This window comes from Monodon monoceros, unplaced genomic scaffold (assembly GCF_005190385.1).
Source record: "Monodon monoceros isolate NGI ecotype Baffin Bay Population unplaced genomic scaffold, NGI_Narwhal_1 Super_Scaffold_6, whole genome shotgun sequence".
Lineage (NCBI taxonomy): Eukaryota > Metazoa > Chordata > Mammalia > Artiodactyla > Monodontidae > Monodon > Monodon monoceros.
Genome location: NW_021703783.1, coordinates 27,564,343 through 27,579,746, shown reverse-complemented (window position 1 = coordinate 27,579,746; position 15,404 = coordinate 27,564,343). Strand labels below are relative to the sequence as shown.

Genomic DNA, 15,404 nt, shown 5'->3' with positions numbered 1-15,404 from the left:
GAACTCCGGTGGTAAGCTCCAATTCCCTTGAACAATATGGATATGTTTCTTTGATTCTTTTCTCTTTACCTTGTTTTGATGCTACTCACACCAAATTACATTCCCTCTGATCACTTCTTTAGTTGGGGTTATTAATTGTGGCCTGAAAATGTGCATATGGCAGATAGTTTACATTTTTGCTTCTATAAAGTAAAACTGTTTGAATTGATAGAATTTTTTTCTCTGATTTGAATACATGTCACTGCAGAAAACTTGGAAAATATAGAATAGTCTAAACAATGAAATAAAAATCAACAATTTATAACTACTCAGAGATAACAAATATTAACATTTTGTTTCCTTCTTTTTAGATTTTTATATGTTTATCTCTGTATGTACACAGACCTGTGTATAAATAAGACATCATTAATTGTAAAATGTCACGATATTCAGCTTCTCAAGATTATTTAGAATTTCCTCCTGCCCTTTAATTGAAAAGTATCCATTTTTAATGATTGCACATTACCTCATATCACAATCTATGTAAATGTAATCTATGTTGATCACTTAATTTATTATTATGTTTTACTATTATAAATCTATAACTGAGTTTTCATCCAAAAAACTTTATGAGTATGAACCTGTATCATTCTCTTTTTTAATTGAGCCTTACAGATACTATTCATTCTTTACTTTTTTTTTGCCTGTAACTTTCTACAGAATGGGAACCCTCAAAACCCCTACTGTGATGGCATTGAGGGTGTCATGGAGGCTTATTATAGGAGTCTGAAATCTGTACAACTGTATGGGCCAACCAACTTTGCTCCTGTAATTAATCATGTAGCAAGGTAAGTGGGAGTAGGTAAGTTATTTATTCTAGTGTACTGGACCAGAGTGAAATCATAACATTATTGTTGGCCTGCCTCCACAAATGAAAGTTGTTTTCTTCTAATTTACCTCCAAGAAAGTGAGGGAAAAGATATAAAGTAAAAAAATCTCCATTGAGCTATCATGATATTTCAATAAGAACTTTACATCAGAATCTCAAATGAAGAAACATACACTGGCTTATGTTAGGACCTATATTTGTTCGACTGAGGAAAAAATTTTTATTCATTGAAGAGGCATCCATGAGAGCAATATCAATCATAATCTCAATTATGTAAATCATTCATATCTAATGTATATTCTATAGTAGCTCAGAAGTAATAAGGGACTGAATTCTATGAAGACAACCGAAGCCTTTCAGTGATATATAGGGCACACTATTTTAACCTCTCTGAAATTAATATATTAGCTAATTTTATAAATTCTCAGAGTTCTACCTGTATATAATACATGGTATTGAGATCAGGATATAATTGCTGATGATTCCAAATACATGTTCTAGAAAAAAATGTTTAATGTAAAGCTCTATATACTCTTGCTTATCATTTTTTACTAATGCATAAGTAAATTAGACACCACTTTTAAAATCACTAAAAAGTTTGTCTTGACTCAGTTGCAAATCCTATGAAACCCTGCCTTATTTTTAGATAATCAGAAAAGTATAGCTCTCATATCTTTCCCAATATGTAGCCAAAACTTGAAAAAGTACTGCACTTGGATCAGTTTATCAATGTTCAAGGGCAGTATGAAACCTCAGTTCTCTATTCGAAGGTTCTGGTACTTTACCATCTCCCTACTAGACATTGTTAGCAAAATGTGTTCTACTTTTCATTATCTGAGACATAGACAAAATGCTAAAATACCCCTGGACTCAGGGCTGACCCCAGTGGACTCTCCTGTGGAACTCCACCTCAGGTTGACAGATACATTGATGACCATTTTCTGAGTGTGACCCTTTAGCTCAGGTTTTTCAAGCATTTTCATCCACAGTCTGTACTAAGTTATGAATTTTATATCTCATCTCTGGACACACACAACTATATAAAAGATTATGAATAATACTTATCCTTATCTCATATTTTCTGTTTATTACTATGGTATCCTATTCTTCTGTATTACTTTTTTTTAAATGCAGGTCTTGACCCACAAAATTGATTTCAGAATTCACTAATGGGTCATTATCTGTAATTTGAAAATCAAATCCTAGCTCATTGTGTTAGCCTATATAAGTAGTGTTATCTATACTTTCTTTTCCTAGTTTTTTGATGGCTCTCATTAATTTTGTAGATTTTGTACTGGTATATCTCTACTATAAAAGTTAAACTTTTAGATATAAAATTCCTAGGTGCATTTCTATATACCAACTAAAACTACAGGCTCCACACTGTTATATTGCAGTTTTTTATATTTTGTCCAGCATTTAAAAAATTCTCAAATATAGGGGTAGTTGCCAGTTAACTCTTTCAGACTACTTTAAAATCTGTGATCTAATAATTATTGTTATTTTTAATAAAAGAAAATAAGAAATACAAAAATCTATGACTTTTGGAGAATCATCTTTTCCTTCCAATACAATTTGAAATTCCATGTATCTGTGTCTTCCTATGAATCTATCTAAGAAATACCTTTCTCCTTTTTTTCTAATCTCTGAGAGTTATGTTTAATTTTATTTTTAATCTATTATTAAGAAAGACAATTTCTGTCTGACCCAAAATTATCATCTAAAAAATTTGTCAACTAAAAGACAAGCTACATTTTTCAAGAACAAATATATTTAGAACAAACAGTTCAAGACAACTGTTTGTTTCTAAATCAAGAGACGAGCCTTTATTCCAATGTATATGGCCTTTATTTAAATAAAGCTCCTGGTGTCTTTTGTAACTCTTAAATACATTTCAACAGTATTTCACCATGTACTAAACAAGTGTCTAGTAAGTGAATTCTATATATGTTATGATATTTGTCATTAAAAATAATTTTTGTAAAGTCAAAAGTAAATACCCATTTTTATTTATTTGCTTAATTTTTCCTCTTAAAAAGTGGTTTTCTATATTGGTAAAAGCTTAGTTATTTGTAATAGTTTTCTATAAGCATCTTGAAGAAAGTTTATTCTTATTCTTTTTAAGAATAATCATTTTAAGCACTTGCTCACTTTTAGAACTAATATCTATGTGATAAGACTTTAGAAATAATATTGAGATGGCAATATTATGAAATAGTCAAGACCCAAGCCATCAAGTTTACAAAAGTTGAAGTCTTTATGTGCTGTTCTGAGGCTTTCCAACCCCTAACTCTAATTTCCTGCCTTCCCAGTTCTAATTTTATAATGCTGTCCAGAGAACAGTATTTCAAATGATATAAAACTCCTACTCAACAGCCATTTATGTCTTGTCACAAATTTAAGTTCCAACATTCTAGTTTGGTATTCAAGAACTTCCAATATCCAACTACCACTCAGCCATCCAATCTCATTTCCCTCCACATTCTCCAAAGTGTACTGCACTTCAGTCACAGAGAATCACTACTCCTACTCTGTAATGTCATTCAATGTATACCTCTATCACAGCACTTACTAATTTGATTCCACTCCATTGTTACATATGGATCTTTTCCACATTGAAAAAAAGAAAGTTTCACTATTTTTTTCACTAGACTTCAATAATATTCATTGTTTCCCAGCTATTATTCATTTGTTCACTATGCCTAACCAGTCACTTGTTTTAAGACTGTCACATTTCAGTACTTAAGAGGGACCTATCAATTCCAACTATTAGCTAGACCATTGTTATCTTTTCTATTCTTTTCTTCTGATGTTAAGAAATTTCCAGGATCCAGAAAACCAGATAAAATTAATTTTCCTTTAGCATTTGTTGTAAAGCTGGTTTGGTGGTGCTGAACTCTCTCAGCTTTTGCTTGTCTGTAAAGGTTTTATTTTCTCCAACAAATCTGAATGAGATCCTTGCTGGGGAGAGTAATCTTGATTGCAGGTTCTTCTCCTTCATCATCTTAAATATGTCCTGCCAGTCCCTTCTGCCTTGCAGAGTTTCTGCTGAAAGATCACCTGTTAACCTTATGGGGATTCCCTTGTGTGTTATTTATTGTTTTTCCCTTGCTGCTTTTAATATGTTTTCTTTGTATTTAATTTTTGACAGTTTGATTAATACATGTCTTGGCATATTTCTCCTTGGATTTATCCTGTATGGGACTCTCTGTGCTTCCTGGACTTGATTAACTATTTCCTTTCACATATTAGGGAAGTTTTCAACTATAATCCCACCAAAAGACACAGATTGCCTGAATGGGTACAAAAACAAGACCCATATATGTGCTGTCTACAAGAGAACCACTTCAGACCTAGAGACACATATAGACTGAAAGTAAGGGGATGGAAAAAGATATTCCATGCAAATGGAAACCAAAAGAAAGCTGGAGTGGCAATTCTCATATCAGACAAAATAGACTTTCAATTAAAGACTATTAGAAGAGACAAAGAAGGACACTACATGATGATCAAGGGATAAATCCAAGAAGAAGATATAACAACTGTAAATATTTATGCACCCAACATAGGAGCACCTCAATACATAAGGCAAATACTAACAGGCATAAAAGGGGAAATCGACAGTAACACATTCATAATAGGGGAATTTAAGACCCCACTTTCACAAATGGTCAGATCATCCAAAATGAAAATAAAAAAGGAAACACAAGCTTTAAATGATACATTAAACAAGATGGACTTAATTGATATTTGTAGAACATTCCATCAAAAACAACACAATACACATTTTTCTGAAGTGCTCATGGAACATTCTCCAGGATAGATCATATCTTAGGTCACAAATCAAGACTTGGTAAATTTAAGAAAATTGAAATTGTATCAAGTATCTTTTCCGACCACAACACTATGAGACTAGACACCAATTAGAGGAAAAGATCTGTAAAAAATACAAACACATGGAGGCTAAACAATACACTACTTAATAACGAAGTGGTCACTGAAGAAATCAAACAGGAAATCAAAAAATACCTAGAAACAAATGACAATGGAGACACGATGACCCAAAACCTATGGGATGCAGCAAAAGCAGTTCTAAGAGGGAAGTTTATAGCAATACAAGCCCACCTTAAGAAACAGGAAGCATTTCGAATAAACAACCTAACCTTGCACCTAAAGTAGTTAGAGAAAGAAGAACAAAAAAACCCACAGTTAACAGAGGGAAAGAAATCATAAAAATCAGATCAGAAATAAATGAAAAAAAATGAAGTAAACGATAGCAAAGATCAGTGAAACTAAAAGCTGGTTCTTTGAGAAGATAAACAAAATAGATAAACCATTAGCCAGACTCATCAAGAAAAAAAGGGAGAAGACTCAAATCAATAGAATTAGAAATGAAAAAGGAGAAGTAACAACTGACACTGCAGAAATACAAAAGATCATGAGAGATTACTACAAGCAACTCTATGCCAATAAAATGGACAACCTGGAAGAAATGGACAAATTCTTAGAAATGCACCACCTGCCAAGACTGAATCAGGAAGAAATAGAAAATATGAACAGACCAATCACAAGCACTGAAATTAAAACTGTGATTAAAAATCTTCCAACAAACAAAAGCCCAGGACCAGATGGCTTCACAGGTGAATTCTATCAAACATTTAGAGAAGAGCTAACACCTATCCTTCTCAAATTCTTCCAAAATATAGCAGAGGGAGGAACACTCCAAAATTCATTCTATTAGGCCACCATCACCTTGATACCAAAACCAGACAAGGATGTCACAAAGAAAGAAAACTACAGGCCAATATCACTGATGAACGTAGATGCAAAAATCCTCAACAAAATACTAGCAAACAGAATCCAACATAACATTAAAAGGATCATGCATGATGATCAAGTGAGGTTTATTCCAGGAATGCAAGGATTCTCCAATGTATGCAAATCAATCAATGTGATAAACCATATTAACAAACTGAAGGAGAAAAACCATATGATCATCTCAATAGATGTAGAGAAAGCTTTCAACAAAATTCAACACCCATTTATGATAAAAATCCTGCAGAGAGTAGGCATAGAGGGAACTTTCCTCAACATAATAAAGGCAATATAGGACAAACACACAGCCAACGTCGTCCTCAAGGGTGAAAAACTGAAAGCATTTCCACTAAGATCAGGAACAAGAAAAGGTTGCCCACTCTCACCACTCTTATTCAACAGAGTTTTGGAAGTTTTAGCCACAGCAATCAGATAAGAAAAGAAATTAAAGGAATCCAAATCGGGAAACAAGAAGTAAAGCTGTCATTGTTTGCAGATGACATGATACTATACATAGAGAATCCTAAAGATGCTACCAGAAAACTACTAGAGCTAATCAATGAATTTTTTAAAGTAGCAGGATACAAAATTAATGCACAGAAATCTCCTGCATTCCTATACACTAATGATGAAAAGTCTGAAAGTGAAATCAAGAAAACACTCCTATTTACCATTGCAACAAAAAGAATAAAATATCTAGGAATAAACCTACCTCAAGAGACAAAAGACCTGTATGCAGAAAATTATAAGACACTGATGAAAGAAATTAAAGATGATACAAATAGATGGAGAGATATACCATGTTTTTGGATTGGAAGAATCGACATTGTGAAAATGACTCTACTACCCAAAGCAATCTACAGATTCAATGCAATCCCTATCAAACTACCACTGGCATTTTTCACAGAGCTACAACAAAATATTTCACAATTTGTATGGAAACACAAAAGACCCCGAATAGCCAAAGCAATCTAGAGAATGAAAAACGGAGCTGGAGGAATCAGGCTCCCTGACTTCAGACTATACTACAAAGCTACAGTAATCAAGACAGTATGGTACTGGCACAAAAACAGAAAGATAGATCAATGGAACAGGATAGAAAGCCCAGAGATAAACCCACGCACATATGATCACCTTATCTTTGATAAAGGAGGCAGGAATATACAGTGGCAAAAGGACAGCCTCTTCAATAAGTGGTGCTGGAAAAACTGGACAGGTACATGGAAAAGTATGAGATTAGATCACTCCCTAACACCATACACAAAAATAAGCTCAAAATGGATTAAAGACCTAAATGTAAGGCCAGAAACTATCAAACTCTTAGAGGAAAACATAGGCAGAACATTCTATGACATAAATCACAGCAAGATCGTTTTTGACCCACCTCCTAGAGAAGTGGAAATAAAAACAAAAATAAACAAATGGGACCTAATGAAACTTCAAAGCTTTTGCACAGCAAAGGAAACCATAAACAAGACCAAAAGACAACCCTCAGAATGGGAGAAAATATTTGCAAATGAAGCAACTGTCAAAGGATTAATCTCCAAAATTTACAAGCAGCTCATGCAGCTCAATATCAAAAAAACAAACAACCGAATCCAAAAATGGGCAGAAGACCTAAATAGACATCTCTCCAAAGAAGATATACAGATTGCCAACAAACACATGAAAGAATGCTCAACATCAGCGATCATTAGAGAAATGCAAATCAAAACTACAATTAGGTATCACCTCACACCAGTCAGAATGGCCATCATCAAAAAATGTACAAACAATAAATGCTGGAGAGGGTGTGGAGAAAAGGGAACCCTCTTGCACTGTTGGTGGAAATGTGAATTGGTACAGCTACTATGGAGAACAGTATGGAGGTTCCTTAAAAAACTACAAATAGAAGTACCATATGACCCAGCAATCCCACTACTGGGCATATACTCTGAGAAAACCATAATTCAAAAAGAGTCATGTACCAAAATATTCATTGTAGCTCTATTTACAATAGCCCAGAGATGGAAACAACCTAAGTGTCCATCATCAGATGAATGGATAAAGAAGATGTGGCACATATATACAATGGAATTTTACTCAGCCATAAAAAGAAATGAAATCGAGCTATTTGTAATGAGGTGGATAGACCTAGAGTCTGTCATACAGAGTGAAGTAAGTCAGAAAGAGAAAGACAAATACCGTATGCTAACACATATGTATGGAATTTAAGAAAAAGTAATGTCATGAAGAACCTAGGGGTAAGTCAGGAATAAAGACACAGACCTACTAGAGAATGGACTTGAGGATATGGGGAGGGGGAATGGTAAGCTGTGACAAAATGAGAGAGAGGCATAGACATATATACACTACCAAACGTAAGGTAGATAGCTACTGGGAAGCAGCCACATAGCACAGGGAGATCAGCTCGGTGCTTTGTGACCCCCTGGAGGGGTGGGATAGGGAGGTTCGGAGGGAGGGAGATGCAAGAGGGAAGAGATATGGGAACATATGTATATATATAACTGCTTCACTTTGTTATAGAGCAGAAACTAACACACCATTTTAAAGCAATTATACTCCAATAAAGATGTAAAAATAAATAAATAATAAAATTAAATTAATTTTCATTTTTCAGGTAATAATATTTGTTGTTTTGGAATCTTTATGACTAATTTTCAAATTAATCTAAAGAATGTATTATGTTTTTTCTCTTCCATCTGTATGATCAATAATAATAAACTCAAAACAATCATTATTGAATCCATAATCTATTTTAGGGAATATGCTCAGGGCTATAATATGGATTACTTCCTTTACGAGGTGACAATAGTGTTATTGTTTATGTTTTACTGATGATATAAGGGATACATACAGTGGCCATTTGTGGTGGAGCTAAAATTCCAAACAAAATAATCTGATTCCAATTCACTGCGTTATGATACCTTGTATACTTTTTATCTCTACTAGAGAGGTAAAGAGTCACAAAAGAAAGTGTATGAAAATGACCTTTCATTGTGGATACTGTTGGTCACTTCAGTACACTGTCAAAAGTAGTTTGGGTAATAACATAGTAACATAAAAATTGCTGTGTTACTTTGAAATATTTAAATGTATCCCTTATTGAGAAGATTTAATTCATTGTGTATATCAAAATTAAACTACTCAAATAAAACATTTCTGAGTCAGTTTCTTACGTTTTCTTGTTGCCCTCTCTCATCCTATATACTAATAATGAGCTGAAAGTATATTCCAGAAATCTGAACCAACGATTTATGAACTTTTATAAAAACAATCAAAGAAATTTACTTGACAAAGACGCCAAAGAAATGTGTTTGAATTGCAAAACCCTGACAAAGTTAACGTCTCCGTAAGATTTGTCATAGTAATATTAAAATATAGATTATAGATTGCCTATATTTGAAGAAAGACAGAAGAATCAAGCTTCTTTAGTAAATTTAAAATATAATCTGATTCTGTAAGTCTATATATACGTGTTACCTCCTTGAAGGAGAGTTAGGATGTGATCAGACTCTTTCTACTTCATATATTTCTGAAGCACTTTAATTATTTTATCATAAATATATAACACTTTAAAAAGATAAATTAGAAGAAATGGTAGCACAAAAGACTATTTTCTTTGAAATTTAGATTTCGTTGCAAAGTGCAAAAATATGCCAATGTGTAGAGCATATACCATAGAAATAATAATTTTACGGGTTTTTTTAACATCTTTATTGGAGTATAATTGCTTTACAATGGTGTGTTAGTTTCTGCTGTATAAAAAAGTGAATCAGCTATACATATACATATATACCCATATCTTTTCCCTCTTACATCTCCCTCTCACCCTCCCTATCCCACCCCTCTAGGTGTTCACAAAGCACTGAGCTGATCTCCTTGTGCTATGTGGCTGCTTCCCACTAACTAGCTATTTTACATTTGGTAGTGTATATATGTACATGCCACTCTCTCACTTCGTCCCAGCTTAACCTTCTGCCTCCCCCTATCCTCAAGTCCATTCTCTACATCTGCATCTTTATTCCTGTCCTGCCCCTAGGCTCTTCAGAACCTTTTTTATTTTATTATTTTTTAGATTCCATACATATGTGTTAGCATACAGTATTTGTTTTTCTCTTTCTAGAGTCTGTATTGCAGACTCTAGGGCCATCCACCTCACTACAAATAATTCAATTTTGTTTCTTTTTATGGCTGAGTAATATTCCATTGTATATATGTGCCACATCTTCTTTATCCATTCATCTGTCCGCGGACATTAAGGTTGCTTCCATGTCCTGGCTATTGTAAATAGTGCTACAATGAACATTGTGGTACATAAATCTTTTTGAATTATGGTTTTCTCAGGGTATATGCCCAGTAGTAGGTTTGCTGGGTCATATGGTAGTTCTATTTTTAGTTTTTCAAGAAGTCTCCATACTGTTCTCCATAGTGACTGTATCAATTTACATTCCCACCAACAGTGCAAGAGGGTTCCCTTTTGTCCACACCCTGTCCAGAATTTATTGTTTGTAGATTTTTTTAATGATGGCCATTCTGAATGCTGTAAGCTGATACCTTATTGCAGTTTTGATTTGCATTTCTCTAATGATTAATGATGTTGAGCATTCTTTCATGTGTTTGTTGGCAGTCTGTATATCTTCTTTGGAGAAATGTCTATTCAGGTCTTCTGCCATTTTTGGATTGGGTTGTTTGTTTTTTTGATATTGAGCTGCATGAGCTGCTTGTATATTTTGGAGATTAATCCTTTGACAGTTGCTTCATTTGCAAATATTTTCTCCCATTCTGAGGGTTGTCTTTTGGTCTTATTTATGGTTTCCTTTGCTGTGCAAAAGCTTTGAAGTTTCATTAGGTCCCATTTGTTTATTTTTGTTTTTATTTCCACTTCACTAGGAGGTGAGTCAAAACGAGTCTTGCTGTGATTTATGTCATAGAGTGTTCTGCCTGTTTTCCTCTAAGAGTTTTATAGTGTCTGGCCTTACATTTAGATCTTTAATCCATTTTGAGTTTATTTTTATGTAGGGTGTCAGGGAATGTTCTAATTTCATTCTTTTACATGTAGCTGTCCAGTTTTCCCAGCACCATTTGTTGATGAGGCTGTCTTTTATCCACTGTATACTCTTGCCTCATTTATCAAAAATAAGATGACCATATGTACATGGGATTATCTCTGGACTTTCTTTCCTGTTCCATTGATCTATATTTCTGTTTTTGTGCCAGTACCATACTGTCTTGATTACTGTAGCTTTGTAGTATAGTCTGAAGTCCAGGAGTCTAATTCCTCCAGCTCTGGTTTTCTTTCTCAATATTTCTTTGGCTATTCAGATTCTATTGTGTTTCCATACAAATTGTGAAATTTCTTGTTCTAGTTCTGTGAAAAATGCCAGTGGTAGTTTGACAGGGATTGCATTGAATCTGTAGATTGTTTTCGGTAATAGAGTCCTTTTCACAGTGTTGATTCTTCCAATCCAAGAACATGGTATATCTCTCCATCTGTTTATATCATCTTTAATTTCTTTCATCAGTATCTTATAGTTTTCAGCATACAGGTCTTTTGTCTCCTTAGGTAGGTTTATTCCTAAGCATTTTATTCTTTTTCTTGCAGTGGTAAATGGGACTGTTTCCTTAATTTCTCTTTCAGATTTTTCATCATCAGTGTACAGGAATGTGAGAGATTACTGTGCATTAATTTTGTATCCTGCTACTTTACCAAATTCATTGTTTAGCTCTAGTAGTTTTCTGGTAGCATCTTTAGGATTCTCTATGTATAGTATCATGTCATCTGCAAACAGTGACAGCTTTACTTCTTCTTTTCCAATTTGGATTTCTTTTGCTTCTCTGATTGCTCTGGCCAAAACTCCCAAAACTATGTTGAATAATAGTGGTGAGAGTGGGCAACCTTGTCTTGTTCGTAATCTTACAGGAAATGGTTTCAGTTTTTCACCATTGAGAATGATGTTGGCTGTGTGTTTATCATATATGGCCTTTATTATGATGAGATAAGTTCCCTCTATGCCTACTTTCTGGAAGGTTTTTATCATAAAACAGGGTAGAATTTTGTCAAAAGCTCTTTCTGCATCTATTGAGATGATTGTATGTTTTTTCTCCTTCAATTTGTTCATATGGTTTATCACATTGATTGATTTTTGTATGTGGAAGAATCCTTGCATTCCTGGGATAAGCCCCACTTGATTATGGTGTCTGAACCTTTTAATGTGCTGTTGGATTCTGTTTGTTAGTATTTTCTTGAGGATTTTTGCATCTATGTTCATCAGTGATATTGGCCTGAAGGTTTCTTTCTTTGTGACATCTTTTTCTGGTTTTGATATCAGGGTGATGATGGCCTCATGGAATGAGTCTGGGAATGTTCCTCCCTCTGCTATATTTGGAAGAGTTTGAGAAGGATACGTGTTAGCTCTTCTCTAAACGTTTGATAGAATTCGCCTTTGAAGCCATCTGGTCATGAGCTTTTGTTTGCTGGAAGATTTTTAATCACAGTCTCAATTTTAGTGCTTGTAATTCATCTGTTTATATTTTCTATTTCTTCCTGCTTCAGTCTTGGAATGTTGTGCTTTTCTAATAATTTGTCCATTTCTTCCATGTTGTCCATTTTTTGGGCATATAGTTGCTTGTAGTAATCTCTCATGATCCTTTGTATTTCTGCAGTGTCAGTTGTTACTTCTCCTTTGTCATTTCTAATTCTATTGATTTGACACTTCTCCCGTTTTTCTTGATGAGTCTGGCTAATGGTTTATCAATTTTGTGTATCTTCTCAAAGAACCAGATTTTAGTTTTATTGACCTTTGCTATTGTTTCCTTCAGTGCTTTTTCATTTATTTCTGATCTGATCTTTATTATTTCTTTCCTTCAGATAACTTTGGGGAGGGGTTGTTCTTCTTTCACTAATTGCTTTAGGTGTAAGTTTAGATTGTTTTTTTGAGATATTTCTTGTTTGTTGAGGTAGGATTGTATTGCTATAAACTTCCTTCTTAGAAATGCTTTTGCTGCATCCAATAGGTTTTGGGTCGTCGTGTTTTCATTGTCATTTCTTGCTAGGTATTTTTTGATTTCCTTTTGATTTCTTCAGCGATCTCTTGGTTATTTAGTAGTGTATTGTTTAGCCTCCATGTGTTTGTATTTGTTACAGATTTTCTCCTGTAGTTGATATCTAGTCTCATAGCATTGTAGTTGGAAAAGATACTTGATACATATTCAATTGTCTTAAATTTACCAAGTCTTGATTTGTGACCCAAGATATGATCTATCTAGGAGAATATTCCATGAGCCCTTGAGAAGAAAGTGTATTCTGTTGTTTTGGGATGAAGTGTCCTATAAATATCAATTAAGTCCATGTTGTTTAATGTATCATTTAAAGCTTGTGTTTCCTTATTTATTTTCATTCTGGATGATCTGACGATTTGTGAAAGTGGGGTGTTAAAATCCCCTACTCTGATTGTGTTACTGTTGATTTCCCCTTTTATGGCTGTTAGCATGTGCCTTATGTATTGAGGTGCTCCTATGTTGGGTGCATAAATATTTACAGTTGTTATATCTTCTTCTTGGATTGATCCCTTGATCATTATGTGGTGTACTTCTTTGTGTCTTGTAATAGTCTTTGTTTTAAAGTCTATTTTGTCTGATATGAGAATTGCTATTCCAGCTTTCTTTTGATTTCCATTTGCATGGAATATCGTTTTCCATCCCCTCACTTTCAGTCTTTCTGTGTCCCTAGGTCTGAAATGGGTCTGTTGTAGAGAGCATATATATAGATCTTGTTTTTTTTATCCATTCAGCCAATCTATGTCTTTTACTTGGAGTATTGAATCCATTTACATTAAGGTTCTTATTGATATGTGTGTTCCTATTACAATTTTCTTAATTATTTTCATTTGTTATTGTAGGTCTTTTCCTTCTCTTGTGTTTCCTGCCTAGAGAAGTTCCTTTAGCATTTGCTGTAAAGCTGGTTTTGTAGTGCTGAATTCTCTTAACTTTTGCTTGTCTGTAAAAGTTTATATTTCTCCATCGAATCTGAATGAGATCCTTGCTGGGTAGAGTAATCTTTATTATAGCTTTTTCCCTTTCATCACTTTAAATATGTCCTGTCACTCCCTTCTGGCTTGCAGAGTTCCTGCTGAAAGATCAGCTGTTAAGCTTATGGGGATTCCCTTATATGTTATTTGTTGCTTTCTCCCTGCTGCTTTTAATATTTTTTCTTTGTATTTAATTTTTGATGGTTTGATTAATATGTGTCTTGGTTTGTTTCTCCTTGGATTTATCCTGTATGTGGCTCTCTGTGCTTCCTGGACTTGATTGACTATTTCCTTTCCCATATTAAGGAAGTTTTCAACTATAGTCTCTTCAAATATTTTCTCAGTCCCTTTCTTTTTCTCTTCTGTTTCTGAGACCCCTATAATTTGAATCTTGGTGTGTTTAATGTTGTCCCAGAAGTCTCTAAGCCTGTCCTCAGTTCTTTTCATTCTTTTTCATTATCTGCTCTGTAGAAGTTATTTCCACTATTTTATCTTCCAGGTCATTTATCCGTTCTTCTGCCTCAGTTATTCTGCTTTTGTTTCCTTCTAGAGAATTTTTAATTTCATTTATTGTGTTGTTCATCATTGTTTGCTCTTTAGTTCTTCTAGATCCTTGTTAAACGTTTCTTGTATTTTTTCTGTTCTATTTCCAAGATTTTGGATCATCTTTACTATCATTACTCTGAATTCTTTTTCAGGTAGACTGCCTATTTCCTGTTTACTTGTTTGGTCTGGTGGGATTTTACCTTGCTCCTACAACTACTGTGTGTTTCTCTGTCTTCTCATTTTGATTAACTTACTGGCTGCAAGTTTGTAGTTCCTGCTGTTTTTGGTGTCTTCCCCCAGTGCCTAAGGTTGCTTCAGGGGGTTGCGTGGGCTTCCTGGTGGGGGGGCCTAGTGCCTGTGTTCTAGTGGATGAGGCTGGATCTTGTCTTTCTAGTGGGCATGTCTATGTCTGGTGGTGTGTTTTGGGGTGTCTGTGACCTTATTATGATTTTAGGCAGCCTCTCTGGTAATGGGTGGCTTCTCTGCTAATGGGTGAGGTTGTGTTCCTGTCTTGCTAGTTGTTTGGCATAGGGTGTTTAGCACTGTAGCTTGCTGATCTTTGAGTGGAGCTGGGTCTTAGCATTGAGCTGGAGATCTCTGGGAGAGCTTTCAATGTTTGATATTATGTGGAGCCAGTAGGTCTCTGGTGGGCCAATGTCCTGAACTTGGCTTTCCCACCTCAGAGGCACAGGCCTGACTCCCAGCCGGAGCACCAAGACCCAGTCACATGGCTCAGATGAAAAGGGACAAAGAAAGAAATAAAGAAAAGAAAATAGTATAGAATAGAAAAAAATAAAATAAAAAGTAAAATATTGTTAAAACAAAAAAAAGTTTTTAATTATTACAAAAAATTTATAAAATAATAAAAGAAAAAAAAAAGGACAGACAAAACCCTAGTACAAATGGTAAAAACAAAACTATACAGACAATATCACACAAAGAGGCATACACATACACACTCACAAAAAGACGATAAGGAAAAAGAAAAAAATATATATATATATACACATATATATGTATAAAGAAAAAGGAAGAGAGCAACCAAATCAATAAACAAATCTACCAATGATAAATTCTAAATACTAAACTAAGATAAACATAAAACCAGAAACAAATTAGATGCAGAATGTAAACCCCAAGTCTAC

The 15,404-nt window shown here is 34.3% G+C and overlaps 1 protein-coding gene across 3 annotated transcripts in view; it reads left to right on the top strand.

The window, feature by feature from the left end:
- Positions 1 to 15,404, top strand: part of CPNE8 (copine 8) — a 310,582-nt gene that overhangs the window by 265,364 nt on the left and 29,814 nt on the right. For all 3 annotated transcript variants that reach the window (XM_029205052.1, XM_029205053.1, XM_029205054.1), the window contains exon 16: positions 700 to 827. In XM_029205052.1, coding sequence (XP_029060885.1) covers positions 700 to 827 — 128 coding nt within the window. The remainder of the gene's footprint in view (positions 1 to 699; positions 828 to 15,404) is intronic.